Genomic DNA, 19,398 nt, shown 5'->3' with positions numbered 1-19,398 from the left:
AGCCACCGCCGCCCTTAATACCCCTTAACCCCCCAACACCCCTCCCCTCAAGGCTCTCACCTTAAAGCCTGAACTCTGTCTGTGACCTCCCAGAGTCACAAGTTAACCCAAGCTCTCTTCCACACGCACACCCATATTGAAGTTCTGCACGGCTGCCTTTTTTTAGTCCTGTTCACACAAAGTTGATCTCTTGCACTCTCGCTCCAGTTTTCCTAATCCCTCCCTTTTCAACCCTGTTCCTGATCCTGCAACCCTTTTCAGCTGCTCAGACATAACTTCTACATCTCTTCTCACAGCTCCTTTCATCCCACACTCTCTGCCCTTTCCTCTCTTCCCCACTCCCCCAAACGTCATCCAGCAAAACACATTTTCTCTAACTCCCATACTAAGTCATTAAGGAATATGAAGAAAAATCACTTTTTAAAAATGTTTTTAAAAAAAGTGTTTTATTTCCAGGCTCTTACCCTGTTTTGGCAACATAAAAACATTTCAAGTTAAAACAGGGAAGAGTATAAGGAAAAAAAGAGAAAAAGAGACTTCTTCTTCTGGCACGTATTTCAAACACCTTTTGCACCATGTCTTTAAAAACACCTAGAGAACAAACACTTACTCTTCTCCTACTTCACTTTGCTGTACATACATTGTTCACACTGAAACCAGATACTGTGAGAAAACACATTTATGTCCACAACTAAAGTGAGATAACTTTAAAGTTTGGTCAAACTAGGGTAAAGAGGTTTTTTACATACATAGTTTTTGTTAGATTTTCTTTGAAAGCCTAATGAAGAAAAACCAGGTTCATCATTTAAATAAGGTTTCAGAAAACAGGTTGTGTTATATGTGTGTGTGTTGTCCTTAATGTTAGATCCGTCACGTGAAAACATAGCACGGTTGAGGGCATGTGTCTTTAGGAGACTCTATTTCCTTAGGTAGGTGTGCATGAAAGGAAAACAGACTGTAAGAAAGAAAGAAAGTCAGGAATGACTCGAAAGGGGAGACAGACACAGAGAAAAAAGTAATGGGAGGGGAAAGTCCACAGAGGGGAAAGTGGAATATATCCAACTGAAATGAAACAACAGAAAAAGATGGAGCAAAAATGTACATTATTAAAGTATATTGTCATATTGTTTGCTGTACACATCTGTTTTCCTTCTGAGCCCTCCTCTACGACAGAGGCAAACATGGGAGTGTGCATCCGCATATTGCCGCTCCATTATACATTCACATGGCCAACCCTGATATGTCCTTGTGTTTACACCGCTGGAACTAATGACACTGCTTCTGCAATCCTTCAAAATTAACCCCCCAGGTCAGCCAAACACAAACACACACACCCAGTCAAACACACACACCCAGTCACACACACACACACACACACACACACACACACACACACACACACACACACACACACACACACACACACACACACACACACACACACACACACACACACACTTCGTATACACTCCAGAAGGATAAGTTACAAAAATAAAGTAATGAGATGTATTTAATAGCAAAGGGACAACTCTTGTGTGAGTGCCCTTTTTCTTGTTGTGTGTGAGAGGCAGTTACCAGGTTAACAAAGACAAATAAATTGACCACTTACAAATACAGTACAAACAAATCCACTACTATTAAAATAAATGAAAATATGTAAGTGTAGTTATACAAGTATTCACATGGCTAACACATTCTGTATATTTAAATAGACACCAATGTTCACCTTATTATAGCCTACAGCCATGGATATGAGATTGACCTTTTGCCATGACTACATGCAATATGTCCATTATATAACATTTTGTGAATTTGTATTTTGTGTGTGTGTGTGAATTTCTACCCAGCATCACTCACACACTTCCAGCAAGGTCAAAGCAGCTATGGAGCATGCTCAGTTCTTCCATTGAGTGGTATGAGTGTATTCTCCCTACAGCAGGTCTCTCCGTGCCTGAACCTTTACACTAGGAGAAGCTTAAAAAACTCTGCTCAACACAGACAGGAGGCTCTGTGTGCCTGGAGGCTTGCTGAACTGAACAGGCTTTACTGGAAATAGAACTGTAGATGTCTCTAGTTACTAGATACTTCCTCTTCACACAAAGAAATTGACAGTGTGAGGATGATCCATTATTTAAAAATCATGTTTATTCCATTGCATACTTTTAAATTATGTAAATGTGGACCCAACTAATAAACTAACTCATGAAAACAATTATATTACAAAACTATATTAGGTGAGTGAAAATATATATGCACACACAAACATACATTTGTATACACATAAACAATCTTTCTGGTTATTCCATGGTCCTGGTTGTTTTAGTTAATACTCCTTTAGGGAAACTAAAGGAAATGTGGACTGCCACACTCTCCAATGTTTAAACAGAGGCAAAGCTCTGTTTAAGAGCAATAAAACCTCCCTTTACACACGTGTTAAATGCCTCATAAAGACCCACAGACCCAGAAAATGAAGGAAAAAGTCATTCTCTGGACGGCTCTTGCCAGATTCATGCTATCAGTGTTAGTCTATGGAGCTTAAAATATTGAATTAGGGCAAAGAGAAAAAGGCCCTAAAATGGTCTTTAAATCCATTAGTGTAATAGGGCAATCATACTTTTGATACTGTGATTCTTTCAGGAAAAAAAGAAACCTGTTCTGATTCAGATGACTTTGCACTTTCTTCCATTTCCAACGCTTTCATGTGCATGAAACTACCTGAAAGTTGAAAATAGTTCTCCAAAAATCTGACAAAGCCCTGAGCGTTTCCATCTTCTTAGCTCCTCCTCCTCCGTTTCATCCTAATACCTCCACTTCCCAGCATAAATGTATCATTACAGTATCATTATGTCTATGGTATCCCCCAGCCTCCATTTACAGGGACTTAGGTACTGTGTTCTGGGGCTTAGGTGGGCCCATTATGTCATTAAGTCATTATGAGCTAGGGCACAGAGAAAATAATACCCATAATAGGAGATACATTGGGCACTACTTAAGTCTATACTCCCATCCTGAATGCCTTCCTGCCTATTTGTCTGTCTGGTTGTAGAACTGTACGTGCACTGTGTTTCATGTTACATATCACCGTATATTTTTCCCATCAGAAATAGTTTGCACAATTTTTTACCCAGCATGCTTAAGTCTTAGCAATATCCGACTCACCCCTGAATTTGGATATGCTGTCCAGCCCAGTTCAGCTGTGGCCACCCGAGTGTCCATCACGGTCTCTGCAGCGAAGGAAGAGGGAGAGAGAGAGGAAGACAGTGGTTAGCCTCAGGAAAGCTATTTTGAGTATCATTCCACAGAGTTGAACTGCATTCAAGCCCCAGTGATCACTTGACACTATCATTGATGCACAGAGAGGAGATGAATCCTTCACAGCGCTTCATCCATCTCTGCAAGACTTCTGTTAAGACAAGAGACATGGAAACAAAGCTTTGGCACTTTTGCTGGAAGGAATGTCGGAGAGCCTCTGTCATGCTGTTGAATGCTGTGCTTTGGATTGTGTTCTCTCTGTGTGAGCAGGACAACCAGTGTGTGCATCCTGCCTTTGTCTGTGTGCGGGCGTGTGCATGCATTGGAGTGGATGTGGTTGTATTTGTCTGAGTGCACATGAGTAACACAGCATGGGTTTGCATGTGATTGTATGTTAGTGCTAAAATGTGTCACATTGTTTGTTTACACAAAAAACGGATTCACAAATGCAGAGGAAGCCCTCCAAGACAAGGCCTTTGCAGTGTGTTTACTCTGAGTGGGGACATACAATGGAAACTTTGGCAGATATCCCAGTACTGTTTGTGTCAGTTCTTCTCAAACCAAGGTTATAAAATATAGATGTTTCCAAAATGTGCAGTATTGAGGGAGCTTTATTGTAGGGCTGTCAATTTAACGCGTTAATGATGCGTTAACGCACAATTTTTTTAATGCCACTAATTATTTTTTAACGTGCGATTAACGCATGTGTATTTGTCCTCGGCCCTTCCCATAGTTTCAGAGCCCAAAGGCTTGACGTTGTTGTTAGTTGGATGGTGGGAGATTCTAGCGAGAGATATGGATACAAAAAAAGTGTTTTAAACAGCAAGCCAAGTACACAGCTGATGCTGACAGCCCCGCTCCTGCCGCTCGCTTGCGGCAGACCACGCGTGAAAGTTTGCCGGGGAGACGCATCAAAAGACGCCTGGACAACAACAGCGATAGCTAAATGGGTGGCTACAGCTTAACATTGTGGAGGACGAGGGGCGTTAGATAATTCGGATCGCATCCAATGTGTTGACTGCACATCACAGCACATTATTTTGACCCACAGTGGGAACTTCAGTCTCATGCTTTGACTGTTTTGATGACAGAGTAGCGGCATTTCGCCGACAACTGTAAACAGGCTTGTCTGTTTGAGCAACTGGCTCAGTGCAAAGGAGTACACAGGGTTGGGAGAGAGTGTAAGAGAGAGAGAGAGAGNGAGGTGGATATTTGTAATGTTCAGAGGTTGTTATGTTTAATATTTATGAGAATATTTGTCATTGTTCAAATGATAATAAACAAACATTTGCATAAAGCATATTTGTCCACTCATATTTTGATAAGAGTATTAAAAACTTGAAAAATATTCTTCTAGGTACATTTAGAACAGATAAAAAATTTCCGATTAATCGCGATTAAATATTTTTGATCGACTGACAGCCCTTCTTTATTGACAAGGGGCAAAGATATCTTGTGTTTCTCTGGGATTTTCTGAGCATTTTTACTGAATCTCAAGATGCACCTTGTATTACTATATCGTGCTCTGGTTGCAAACAAAAATGAGACAATAAAAAGTTATGGTCTCTGAAAGAAAAATCTGTCATAGGGGAACAGTTTTAGAGAATTTCTCTATCTCACTTTCGACTTGTATTACACAAGGTGTCTTATCTGGCCCCATGTCTATGTAATATAAGACAAAGATTACCTCTTACTAATCCTCAGTGACACATCTTAGACAAATACGTTTGGCAGTTCCCCCCGTTTTGATTAATATCTGCCCTGTTGGCAGACTGAAATGCGGAAACCAGAGGAAAGAAGAGAGAAGTATGACTTGTCGATCCTGCTCCTCTCTCTCACACACAGATAGATTTATAGAGTGATGGACTGGATGACATGTTGGCCTCAGCAGTGTAATGATAGATTCATAACTTCCCCGGTTACTGACAGTTTATTTCTGGCTTAAACCTTCCCTCTTATTGAGAGTGAACCAGGGCATATTTCATGTTTTTTATGTCTCCTGCCACAACATGCCCTGAGTAGAGTCTGTTGTGGCCAGACAGATAAAAAACAGAGACAGAGGAGTGGATGGTATGTCTGGGTGATCTCTGGTAGATAAGCAGGTTGTGTGGGGATTTTCAGAGCAACGGCGGATGGTGTCTTTGGCTTGGAAGTCTTCCACTATCACAGCAACGGTTGGCTAGCGAGTAGCGACGCCCACACGTGTCGTTGATAAGAGAGAAATCTCACTCTGATTGAATGCAAAGACACAACCAGCAGACGCTGTCCTTGTTCAAGAAGAGGTTTCAGCCCTAAGCACCCTCCCTTTACCTACTCCTCCACAGGAAGCACACACCACCAGCTGTTGCTTACTTGGAATCTGACTGAACTTGCAGTGATTTGGAAATCATTCCAAATGATGGAGCACTCGAAGCCCGTCATCTGCAGTTCAAGTGGTCTTGGTAAAAAACAAGTACACAGAGGATGAGTGACAAGCCACCGGTAGGAAAGAAAGAGGCTTTTCATTCTCAATCTCCACTTACTGGGAGAAACTGTCCTCAGACATGAAACCAATTAGCCTAGGTAATTCAGCTGCTCACACAAGCACTTACACAGATACACATTAAGCCACAAACGGACACACATGCTGAGCACATACACACACACATATACACACGCAGTCACACATTCACCAGCCAACTCAGAGAGCAATTTTCTGTGTACCCCTACAGTGACAGCCTTGTTCACACCAGCTTCCATCAGAGTATTTCAATTTCCCTAAGATCAGCCTTGCCTTGTCTAGTTTACACAGTCAGCCAGCTAGCTCCAGCCTGCCTGCCTGCCTGCCTGTGCGACTCGCTGTCAGCTGGGGAGATAGGAGCATGAAACAACCCTAAGCGCCAGCCAGCGTTGTGGGGACTGCCAACCCTTTCTCAGGGGAAATCACAGAAGCTTTAGTCAAATCACACGGGCACTTGGTAGGCCATTTCCCATTTCCTTTTAAAAGCAAGGAAGGGGGAAGGAGGTGCAAGATGGCGAGGGTAGGAAGCAAAAAAAAGGGTCAAAGGCCCTTGGGAGGGCAGGATGAGCCATATCATGTGACCTAATGTCCACCATTAGCAGAATATCAGAGTAGCAGATGAGTGAATGGAGTATGCTAAGTGGTTATTAGCGACAGGGTGGGACTCGCACAGCCGTCATGCCGAGGCTCACACACCTGTCCACTGGCACTGGGGATTTGGAAAATGTCCCTTGTGTACGTGTATGTGTGTGAGTTTTAAATTAGCTGTTATGTGGACCATTCATCCATTTAATCATAAGTGGATTTGAAGAGATTCCTTTTAAAACAAGCAACCCACATTAATTGGATAAGCCAGCTCTTTTATGGCAAATTCAGGTTTATTGTTGAAATTATAATTTATTAAATGACCTAAGCTGCGAAAAACAACTAGGTTCATAGCAACATATCATTATCGTTTTAAAGGAAACATTGTCAGATTGGCTTCTGGTAATTTTTAAATGAGAACATCTTTTAGACACAGATACATTTATTTGTATTGTTCAAACAACGTTTTCTGTGTGTTGTCTAGTAACTGTACATATGCATTTTAAGTAGCTGAAAAACATTTTTCCTTTAACTTATCTTTCCTCACTGTATGTGGGATCCAGGAATTTAACGCTCCATTACTCCTCAGCTTAGCCTATAAGACACCCTTAAACAATTTGTCCTCCCTTTCCATGTTTCGCTGATTCCAATCGCAGTAAAGTCTGACCGCACATCCTGTTACTATCTCTCCCATCAGTTTGTACCAAGTCATTTGGAAGACAGGGAAAGACAACAACTAGCTGTAGTCCCTTATGTTTGGAGGGTAGGCCAGAGTGTTTTCTCCTGCATTCATATTCTGCTATGTCAGCTCCACCTGCAAGCTCCAATAAATTAAACACTGCCAGGTTCACTAGCAGTTCAGTCTGTGGGAAAGTTATTAACATAGAGAGCTTAATGTTGACTAAGTCATAAATCAATTGGAAAACAATAGCTTGTAGGTGTCAGGGTAGCTTGCCTGGTATAGATTCAAAGAGCTGCAAGGCTGGGGGATGTATTGTGACTACATCGCGGAATATTAGTTACTCTCAAACATATAACGGATGTGGTTTGGCTCATTGTGTATGGCTCGCTAAAGCTGATACACTCCCAGTGTTCTTGTCAAAACCCAGAAGCCACAAGTCGAGCCAAAATCAAGGCTCAACGGAGGGCCTAGCTTCCATTGCCAGAAAGCACAGTTCCTTCTCATTAGCAGCAAGTGGCAGATCAATACCAAATGGTAGGCTGTTTCCACAGATACAGAGAGAGGGAGGCAGAGAAATGAAAAAGCGAGAGAGACTGCATTAAACATTGATGGGGCCTTGCTCTACAGATCGATAAGGCAGCCCTCTTCACACAATTACACGTCAACAAGCAGTCGCATGGTACATCACATGCACACACATGATTGCATGTTGCTTGCATTTTGGGCAAATAACAACTATACGAGAATTCAGCGAAACATAGCGGCATAAGTGGATGCGCCAATCTCTCCTCCTTCTTTGAGCCTCTATGTCTGATTTTAATTCCTCAGTTTACAGGTCAGAATCACAACACGTCTGTATAATTCCCCCCCTTTGTTGCCATGTCTGTATGATTGTATGGCTGCTGGTCGATAGAACATGTGCTGAAGCGCCTCTCTCAAGCTCCCTGGCTCCTTACTCAATATGGCAGGCCATTCTCTGCGGATTTCCCTACCCAACCCCCCCCCCCCACAACGGTCTCCTGTTCAAGGATGCGGGTGCGCTTTGTAATTCAATGAGACAATCATGTCCATATGCTGGATGCGGGGCTGAGAGGGCCTACTCTTTGTGATTGTAGCGACAAACTGATATCAGATCCGAGGGCCTTGAACAACATTTTTTAAGAGGGGTTTATCTTTTCTTAGAAATGGAATCAAGATGTGAAGACAAAGACAAGGAGGTATTCAAGGGGAATAGACAGACAGAGGAAAAGACCGAGATGAAAAAACAAAATGAGAAATCAGCGGGATTGAAATGAGCACTTAACAATGATGAAGCCCTGTGGTAGCCTGCTGAGTCTGGCATCTTAATATGAGGCTGAACACAAAGTGACAAACAAACATGAGTAAAGGCTGCTGCTTCTCCCCAACTAATCAGCCGTCCACTCAGGGGATTTATGAATAAAAAGGGAACGTTTTTGACACACTGAAGTCATTTCTGAACAAATCGTGTGGAAGTCTGTCACACGGACACTATTCACTCCCATCAACCTGGGAAATCACACAAGAAAGAGTGGGTATTGGACTGGAAAACAGGACCAGCTCAAGTCCAACATGGTTGACAGCATTGAGCTGATTTAAAACACGGTGACTGGGTTTATGTCAGATCACTGCTTCAGGGTAAAAAGAATATGAAAGAGGTGATGTCTTTGATTGAGTCACTGTGTTCAACAGAGAAGACAATCCGTGTGAACACAGATGTATGACTTCTCTAATCTGTGCCACACTAAAGCCTTGTCACTCAAAGTGAAGGCTTTTCGCTTTAAATAGAAGATACAGAGCAGTCAACAGGAATGTATCAAAAGAAATATGTTACTTCTATGTCTCCCTGAAGACAGAAATGACAATGTCGCTCATTTGAAAATTGAACAGAAAATAATCTGCCATCCTTTGAGTCATAAACTGGGAGTGATGGGATAGCGCATCGGTGAGCCACAGAGGGAATAAGTGAACAAGCTCAAAAAGCACAGATTGCATACACACACAAATGTATTAACAGTGTTCTGGGCTTGCAGACACTCGCTTTGGCTGAGTGAAAATAATGTTTTCAGCATGAAAGAAGACCAGGTCAGCTTCAGGGATAAGAGATACAGCCAATACAGCTGAGAGAAGACAGAAGAGGGGACTTACAGAAGCTAGAGTAGGATCAGCAGCAGATGTTAGCAAGAATGCCTCACAAGACAGGGAAATTAATAAACATGCAGTATCTGCACAACCTGATGGAATTATCCTATCATCACAGCAAGGTGACATTCTCTTGGCCTTACACATCTGGGCTGCCACATCACATACAACTTAAGATTCAACCTTGCGGCACAGCAGCCGCTCTCTTTCCCCCTTACCGGTTTGCAATACAGTTGCTGTGGAGGGGGAACAGGAAATCACAACAACCCCCCTTAAGGCGGGGTAGGCAAAAACAGACAGGTACACAGTCAATGCACACCAAGGGCTGGAGACAACAAGCTCACGTATCTAATCATATCGTCATGGTCACTCTCTCATTCAGCTTTGCAACAGAAACAATTATACAACCCCCTCACCACACATACGCACACTTCACACCTCTCTGTTTCTCCCTCCTTTTCTTCCGTCCTTGTTCTCTCTCTCCCACCCATTCCCTCTCTCCTGGTCAGGGGAGAGAGGTTAGGCACATCATTTGCATTCATTAACATTACATTAGCAGACAGAGTGATCTTTAGAAACCAGGCTGCCGGAGAGTGTCATCTTTAATTCATCATAACCCCACCACCCAGCCCTCTCGCTCTCTCTTTACCTCCACCTTCTTCTCCTCCCTCTTCCCTGTCCCACACATCCATCTGTTTTCCCCCTCGCCCTCCCTCAGTGTAATCCCAGCGCATCCTTTCTCCTCCTCTTTTCCACGCGTTTCTTCACTCTCCATTTACCACCGTCTTTCATCTTCTTCATTTCTACCGAGTCTATTTTTCTGCCTTCTCGCTTCTATTACTTCCCCTTATCTTTCTTTCTCTCTGCCTGCGGTTAATGACGGGCTACATGGGGGTTTGGTTCACTTCCTGCATGAGCTCTATGCAGGATAAGGAGAAGAGGGGACACACCCAAAAACCACAATATACCTATAAGCATCAGTCTGAGGGACAATACTAAGCTTAGGATCTCCCGGCTTTTATACAAGGCTCTTTCTTCTGACCCATTGACCTGTGCTTATTACAAAAATAAATATTTACTCCCACACACAGACACTCAAACACACTCTCTCACACACACAGTTAACACTTCTTTCTCAACTGGATCTTAAATAAAGTTCCTATCTCTTCTTCGGCAGTGGCTCAGTCAGTAGGGGCTTGGACTGTGAGCTGTAGGGTCGTCGGTTCAAGTCCCCGACCGTGGTGCCCTTGAGCAAGGCACCGGACATCCCCCCTCACTCCCATTGCTCCCCGGGCGCTGTACACTAGCTGCCCACTAGCTGCCCACTAGCTGCCCACTGCTCCTAGTACTAGACTCCTGGTACTAGGATGGGTTAAAAGCAGAGAACACATTTCACTGTGTGTGCTGTGTGCTCTGCATGTGTGACCATTAAAGAGGGTTTCATCCCTCCCAATTCTTCTATTTCTACTTCTTAATGCCTTCAAAGTAATTTTCTAGCTAACTGGATGTAAAGGAGAGTAAAACAATGCTGTATTACATTCTAACCATTTCCAGAGACAGATACGACAAATCTAACCAATAATTAGTCCCATCCTATGGGTCAATTTAAGCAAACAACCTAATTACTTTTTCGACAAAGACTTCCACATACCACCTTCTCAAAAAAAGGCGGTTTGGTGCAAAGATTTAGCTTAACCATAAGGGGATATGGACTTTATGCTAGAAACAGATAAATGTAAGCTGAATCCCCTCACATATTTCAGAACATATGTATCAGTTCCAGCCTTAACAGTTTGGGTAACATTTCCATGAAAAGGTTAATTTATATCAGCATAATCTGGTGAAACACGGTGTTCAGCATTCTGATGAAGGATATGGCATTTCAAAGATCTCTTTTTTCTCTTTGCTCCTGACGCACACAGGAGAAATATGACCGCTCCTCATGTAGATCTTTGCAATAAGTCTGGCAGTGATGACACTGCTTAGGGAGTTCTGCAGTCACTTTAGCAGGCCGTCATTTAATGCGTTCCCACAGGGACCAATAAAACACTGGCATTGTCTGCTGTTACTACCTTACAGTAAAGATATAGCTTATAACTTTGGAAATGAACATACAAATCACAGCATGTGTGTGCATACAGACCAAGCACATGATATGTTATACACACAATGACTGACATGCAGCGCCTGGACAGATTTCTGGCTAAGGGTTCATTTTGGTACATCCAAATCAGAAAAAAAGTGTATTTCCCATTTTTGTATGTGTATAATATAATAATCCTAATGCTTAATATACACACTTATTGGGTTGCAAAACACGTAGCACATTGAGAAACTCAATATTAAACCATTTAAACCTCACAGTAATGAGCCCAGGATCTGCTAAGGTTTGCTGTAGCAGCAGAGCAGCAGCGACCAAGCAATAATCCAGACGGAAGAAGCTCTAGCCTCCCACAACCATCACAATACTCATTACTGCTGATATTACCTCAGCCAGCTTGTCTGCTTTTAAGAAACCTTGCAATTTGCTGCAGTAAAATTAGGTAATTACAACTCTTATCATGCTCCTCACCTTACAAAACAGCATTCAGGGAGAGGGAGTCTACTCCCCTATGGTTCACTGGCTGTGGAACAAGGCTTTGGCTGGCTTCCCAATCACTCAGCCACACCCACCCACTGTCATATAGTCTCTTTGCAACTCCCACGCCTCTTTCTTTACAGTACAAACATTTAAAGCAGAAATTTGATCACCATAATGACAGATCTGAAAGAATTCCTCGATCAATACCCCAAATTAAAAGTGCAGAGTTGCTGACGTGAACCATGAGGCCCCGAGGAGTATCTCTTTACATCACAACAACTGTGCCAAATACTCACTCTGTTTATGTTGGAGAGCTAGCATGTAGGGAAAACATGGTAATGTAATTTAACCTTATCCCATGAGGAGAACTGCTTTACAGTGGAAGTATATCCACTATATAGCTATGACATTTCCAAACATCTCATATGAAAGTTAGAAGTCAGCCCTTTCATCACTTCTGCTGGCTCAAGACATAAGTAGGCTGACAGAAGAGAACCTGGTCTAGGTCACATTTGGATTATGTGAAGCTGACATTGAGCAGTAAAAGCTTTGGCTTATGGGCTACACAGGGTGGGTTAAAGCACGTCTGTTTTTGAAGTGTGTGTGTGTGTGTGTGTGTGTGTGTGTGTGTGTGTGTGTGTGTGTGTGTGTGTGTGTGTGTGTGTGTGTGTGTGTGTGTGTGTGTGTGTGTGTGTGTGTGTGTGTGTGTGTGTGTGCGTGCGTGCGTGCGTGCGTGCGTGTGTTAGGGCTGCTCAATTAATCGTATTTTAATCGCAATTACGATTATGGCTTGCAACGATTACGAAAACAACGTAATCGAAATAAAACGATTATTTTGTTATCATAATTGTTTGTGTGGGTGTGTATTTCCATGCTGTTGATGTGTGATGGGTTAATAATCACAAAACTTAGCGGGTTAACAAATCAATAAAGCTGATGTCAAATATGTGCCCCGTGTCTCTGAAGGCTTCTCAGTGTGACACGCCTTATTGCATTTTATAGCTCCTGGGGGTTAGGAGGGCAAAGAAATTGATGGAACTGACTGTCCTTTTCTGTCACACACTGAAATATCCATCCCGTAATATGGGGAGCCAATATGGAGGTCAGGGAGCAGGATTGAGATAGAGGGAGAGAAAGAAGAAAGAAGGCCTGCAGTTCATATGAAGAGATAGTGAAGGGGATATGGAAGAGTAATCAGAGAGTCACTGAGATGGAGAGGGCATCATGTGGCAGTGTCCTGTGTTATCTTATCCAGAAATTGATCTAGCCTTAGCTGAACACAAGAGTCACATCACTTCCTGGAAACCACCCGACCCTATTTCTATCTTACTATCAAAAATGTACAAAAACATGTTTGGCTTGTGTGTGGCACTTGCATTATTTATGAACAGTAAAACACATGAACAAAATGGTCTTGCCCCAACACGGACATGAACATCACGCCACATCAGAAAAGGAAATGCATAAAAGGATCAAAGAAAGTGCGTGCACAGAAAGACACGATATATGCATGCTTACAAAACCCATTTAACACGGCAGAGCCCAGCTGTACCTCCTATCATCACCATTGGGACACTGTCAGAGTTTAACTCAAAACTCTGGCTTTATCAGAGCAAAGACTAAAAATAAAAATAATTATATAAAAATGAAACATGAATACAGCCTTCCCAATACTTATTTACTTTTTTCACTGCTAGTTTCTCCCTCAGAATAAGGCACTGCACCACTGAAAAGTAATAAATAAGACTGTGTTCATGGGGCAGAAGCTAATACCAGCTAGCTATATCCAATCTTATTAAACGCTGTTGTTAACCATGTCTGGATGCACCACAGAATTGACTCGTTTGTCCTGAGTAATTCCCCTATTGGTAGGTAGGGAAACAGAAATGAGAGCACAGTGGAGAGACAAGGCCTTGAGGGTTTGATATTGTGCTCTCCCTTCATCTCATCTGTGGCAGTAAAAGAACAACCTTCAACCACCTTGAACCCAGCGGAGCCGAGTTTCAATAAAAGTCAAATTATCACCTGCGCCCATGGGGCTCGGAAAAGGCACTAAGCCTGAATTGACTTTGCATATAAGACGATTTAACAGTCGTATGGAAGTGTGATTGAGTCAATCATATGACACACTTCTATTTCTCACTGAGAGGAGGTCTCAGCGGTGAGCAGCGGTTAGCGTACCCTGTCGGGAGAGGGTGCCACTGGGATGGATCAATGATTGTTTTCTGCGAGTGTGAGCGTGTGTGTGTGTTCCCCAGCACTTACAAGTGTGCGGAAGCCCATATGCCAACATGCAATTGGGAAAGTGTTATTCAATTAAGCTGGTGTTCTCCCTTGACCGATGTTGTGAGATCCAGGTAATTGCTGCCTCAGTTTGGTATTCCCCAGCCGTGTGTGCTTCACCACAGGGACAGTGTTGGCTAAGCCGGTGTGAATGAGAGGAAATGCTCGGTGTGATCTCACTCCCTTAATCACGAATGGGTTGTTCTTCTGGGATCTCGTTAGTGAAGCTCCACCACACACACGCATCTACACAAACACCCCTTCACCAACAACACACGTACATAAGCGGGGAATGGCCGAGAGTCTGGCTCAACTATCGGCGACCGCAGACAGGTTGAGATCATCTCTCATTCTCCCCTTCATTCCTCGCTATCCATCTCCATAAAAAATGCCACTGGCCTCTCCAGTGCCTTCAAGCAAATACAATGATTTCCATTACAAACCAACACTAAATTCAACTTCTTGCAGCATATGCTCACATGCCTGGGGAAGTCTATATATTTTTGGAGATGGGCTTTGTTTTTCCTTCAGGGCTGCGTTCAGCAGTGAGGGAATAAGAGATAGAAAATAGTCCCGGGGCTAATAGAAAAACTTTCAGCAGAGGATCTTGACCTTATAGCAGTAGGATGACAGAGGCAGGTGAGACTCTCCAATGAGAATTTATAATGAGAGAGAAGACAGAAAAGAGAGATAATTTGTACCTCTAGGGAGTAAGATTGAGGCAGACCTTTTTGAGATTATTTCTGTGGAGGTCTCTCATCCTGCAGTGAAAAATAGTACATGCCCTCTCAATGCTTTTTAGGGCTTCTTTACAGTTGGGCAATGGAGACGGTAAAAAGAGGAAAAGGCTGATATATATATTCATTTTTCCAGGAGGAATGTGTGTTAGATGTCCTTCCATTTGATGCTGTTGTTTTTATTTTTCATCATCAACCCACTCTTTTCCTTGTTTCCTTTTTTAAATAACTAATTTCTTTGCTTTATTTCCCGCTCTCTCACTGTCCTCCTCACTCTTCTTTCTCTGAGTCACTTTGAATGCAAAGCAGTAGCTCAGTGAAACACTAAACTCTTCTGGGATAGCAAATGACATTTCACACACATTACATTCTGTCTGTTTTGCCACAGGGAGGGTGTGGGTAATGTTGATCTCTTGCCACCCACCTACACAAATACAGACACACACTGTATCTGATTTGGCATCCAGGACGCCCGGGTGCTTGAGCTCTGGCCCAGAACGCAGCCCCAAATGTCACAGCTGTCCAGTGACACTAGAAGAGAGCGCAAACATCAGCCATCCCTCTGGCCCTTTCTGCTCATCAACCAACACAACTATTATGTCTCTTTTTTAAAACCTGCCATTTCGGATCTTCCACACGGTCTGTTGATCGCTGATGTAACAGATACAACACGGGAGGATCAGAGGGTGAGCTTCTGGAGGCAGAGTGACAGCCTGTGGTCACCCTCTCTGCCAGAAAGTGAAAGACAGAAAGCTTTCAGGCAGGTCTGTACTTGGCAGCCCCGCCAGATGAGGCTATTCACTGCTGTGATGTGAGGTGTGCTCCAGGAGTCAAAGTGCGACACTCTGCTCGCCGCTCTAAAATAAGGAAGTTAAAGAGCTGAGAAGCCTCATTAAATATGTAGTGCCGCCGACCTACTTCACACAGTTTCTTTACTTCGCGCTGAAGAAGCAGTGGCAGCAAACACTCTCTCACTGCTCACTTTGCACACTCAGAAACACACACATTCACGCATCCACATGTAAATACAAAGCAGCAAACACAGCTGTAAAAGCTGCCCCAAGCTGGTAAATTATTTCTCCAGTTGTATGTCACTGGGTTGAAATAGATGCAGGTGCATGTCCTGTGTGGGTGTGAAGTATCTGCTGGTAGTGTAAATAGCTCTGAGTGGAGACACAAGTGCTTTGGAGGTGTTTGGAGAGAACAGCACTCTGTCAGGACCAACTGTATTTTAGAGGAAATGACAACAGTGTTTGTGTTGGAGGAAATAAGTGCACCTTTGGGTGTTTTGTGTGTGTGTAGGAGAAAGTATATCTAACACTAATGGCATCTGTTTGAAACTGATTGGTGGGCAAGGCTGGAAGTCACTAAATCTGTGTCAAAACATTTAGACAATCATAGTTATACTGTATAAACTAAGGCTGCGTTGTCAAGCTGATGCAATCATCTCCATCCATCTTTTTTTCATAACTTTGAGCCTTGATTTAAATCTGACGATGAACATTGTAAAAGCTGGACACAACAGCGGTAGTATATTGATCCAGAGAATTAATAATGACTGCAGGTGTTACAGTCTAAGCCATCGACCTGCAGAGTCCCAAAAGACAGAAGGAGCAGTTTCATTTCAAATGTTAAAACTAACGCTCAACTCACAGGGTTCAACTAAATATTTTTGGAACAGGATTTGCATTAGGAATGCCACTTCAATCAAATCTGAATAAAGAGAAGGAAACACATTCCATGATTTTTTGCAAATATTAATAGATTTGACAATTTTTGACTCTTTTACATCCAAGAACACATTTTATATAAATGTGAGCATTGCTATGTTACATGTTCTTTCTGTATTGCCTTTATTAGAGAGAATAATAAGGAGGCTTAAAATAAAAATAAAAAGTCTTAATTATTCCATGCCACGGGGTACCAGCAGTTTATAAATGTTACAAGTGTGGAAACATAAATATATAATTCAATATTTGCAGTACGTGTAGTTCATAATACTCATGAGCGATTGAAAAACAAAACACAATGTACTCATAGTTATGCACTCAGTGCAGCAGTTGTATTAATAAGATAAAGCACAAAACACTGTGCATGACGATAACAAGAACAACGATTTTAACGACTATTATAAAAGGAAATGTTCCAAATGTTTTCCAGTGAACAAAGCACATTTCGTAAAATGCTTTGGCTCGGGCTTAAGTGTATGCTGAGCAAATATGACTACTGCTTCGTGAAGTGTTTGTTATCTGCGGCTGTGCCGTTATTAATATAGATGGATGTTGGAAGGACTCCCAGAGAGTTTTCACACACTACCACTCCTTTTTCTCCTACCCAGGGGTGTTGTTAGCCTGTGTGTCCCCTGACAGCTAGATCCACATAATGAGGCTGACAGACCAAAACAAACACAGGTACAGAACATAGGTAGACAGCAAAAAAAAAAACAGCAAGTAGAGCCAGAGGAGATGAAGGAACGAGGCGGGCCATTCGCTATCTTTGGCAAGACTTATGGCAATGCTGTGGTGGATGTGGCTGGCTGTGGTAGACTATGATCCATAACACTGCTTCTTATCCCTGCCTTTTGCACACCATCCCCTATTTTCTTTTAAATCTCTGTCTTTCCCTTTTTTCCTCCTCTGCTGTACACAGTGGGTTATGGTTTCTGTTAAGGCAAAGGGTGATAATTGATGGTGAAATAATGCACTGTGCTATCTCCTATTTCTTTGTGCCCTTTTCTCTCTGTCTATTGCTTCTTTCTCCCTCCCTTTCCCTCCCTCTTTCTCTCTCCCCCCAGGTGTGCTGGTGACTGGGGCTCAATGATGAACAGAGCCACAGTGTCTGCTGTCTCTAATGGGGACGTTATGCAGGAGGATGGGAGAAGTGCTCACACCAGGCTCGTAAATCACGATCTCCAGTAGAGAGACTCACTGCAAGGCCTCACTGCTCCACTAACCCTGCAATTGATACGCACATATAATCAGAAAAATAACTACACATACACACACTCATGCATACACATATTGAATATATGCATACATTGTCACATGAATATATGTTGATTAATACACACACTTAAATGCAAATCTGCACTTACGTATACTGCTACTGCACAGCCCATTTCCCTGACTTCCAGGGCATAGTCAACATTCGCCATGTTACGACTGGGACAATTAAATTACATCTGTCCAGTGACAGCACCTCTGCCAACAGGACAGTGTGCTACACCGGAGCTTGTGTCAATGTGATTGAAGTTTGACAGATCAGTTAAAGCATTATTAGTGCTCCCTGTCACAGCCCAGCACACACAGAGGCCTGCCGGTGCCACAGGTGAGGTAAACACAGGCCCCATTTAGCATATTACCCATCAGTCAACACGACAGGCAAAGAAGATAAAGAAATGCACACCCACTGTGAGTGGGAAAACAAGCACTCCTGCCTGCCCCATCTCACAAGGAGGGCTATATGAAGGTATTTCGCCGAATGTGCAAGCACAGGCAACCCACACACATACACACAGACATTCCCACCCGCACACACACAAATACCAAACACAGGCAGATACTTTTATGCACATACACACAGGTTGATGACAGAAGAGGCTTTACCCAAAGTGAAATATCTCCAGGAGATGCCTTACATAGCTAATTGACTGTGATGAGCTGGCGCTGGCACGCCTTGATGCTTTAATTTTTCTTTTCTTATTTATCCCTCAATTTCTGCTTTATCTGCACAAAGATAATCTGGGAGGAATCCACAAAATGGTGTCATTTATAAGCCACAAATCCTTGAAAAGATCCCGAACTGCTGATGCGTGGCCCTTTCCCGCTACAAATATGCTAATCTGGACAATCCGAGGTGAGGAATTTGATGTATTATCTGCCTCGATATAACTATCGCTTTACAACAACATGCTCCATTTGACACCTGCTATGATGGAAGTAAAGGTAAATCTAAACTCTCACTTTCAAGACCATTTATCGAGTGAAACACCATGCCAGTTAAGGTAGAGGAAGGCTCATGGGAGTTTACACACACCAACAATGTCAAGCTTTTAACTGTTAGCGTGTTGCCAAAAGGCAGGGGGCCGTGATGTGGCAACAGGGGTTTAACCAACAGAGCTGTTTGGAGTAGAAACAGACAGCTGGCACAGTGGTAGGGAGACCCATTTAAATGCTTCTCCTCAGGAGGCCATGAACCAAGTTGACCTTCGCAGACTGTCAAATGTAGACATAACTATATACAAACACACACACTAACAGGGGTATTCTTAAGTAAATGGCAGGCTGCAGGAGCCTTTTGGTTGCCCTGCGCTTCTCATTGTGTTGCAATGGCAGACAAGAGGGATGTAAAAAAAACAAAAAGAATAGAGATAGGTTAAAAAAAAAAAAAAGAGGGAGACAGGCTGACAGAACGATTGATACAGCGGACAAAAGGTAGACAGCACGCATACACTCACCGCAATGTTTACACGGTCTGCTGGTATTTGTCTTACATCTTTGAAATGGCATGAAGCAACCTTTATCCAGCATGATTCCTCCCTGAAGATAATGGATTGTGAACACAAAACCTCCTCGTCAAACTTCTTCATCTGCCCCTTCCCCACATCAACAGACACACC

At 42.8% G+C, this 19,398-nt stretch overlaps 1 protein-coding gene across 3 annotated transcripts in view; it reads right to left on the bottom strand.

Moving 5' to 3' along the window:
- LOC104955767 (ephrin type-B receptor 1-like) overlaps window positions 1–19,398 on the bottom strand; it is a 105,903-nt gene that overhangs the window by 57,445 nt on the left and 29,060 nt on the right. For 2 of the 3 annotated variants that reach the window (XM_010783159.1, XM_010783156.1), the window contains exons 1-2: window positions 19,237–19,341; window positions 3,160–3,224 (exon numbers count right to left, since the gene is read on the bottom strand). In XM_010783159.1, coding sequence (XP_010781461.1) covers window positions 3,160–3,224; window positions 19,237–19,309 — 138 coding nt within the window. In that variant the 5' untranslated portion in view covers window positions 19,310–19,341. Of the gene's footprint in view, window positions 1–3,159; window positions 3,225–19,236; window positions 19,342–19,398 lie in introns of those variants that run through there. The other variant, XM_010783158.1, reaches the window with a different exon arrangement.

The sequence above is a fragment of the Notothenia coriiceps genome, unplaced genomic scaffold, assembly GCF_000735185.1.
Source record: "Notothenia coriiceps isolate Sejong01 unplaced genomic scaffold, NC01 NC01_scaffold00024821, whole genome shotgun sequence".
NCBI lineage: Eukaryota > Metazoa > Chordata > Actinopteri > Perciformes > Nototheniidae > Notothenia > Notothenia coriiceps.
The sequence above is the reverse complement of the archived record's forward strand: the minus strand, read 5'-3'. Positions and strand labels throughout refer to the sequence as shown.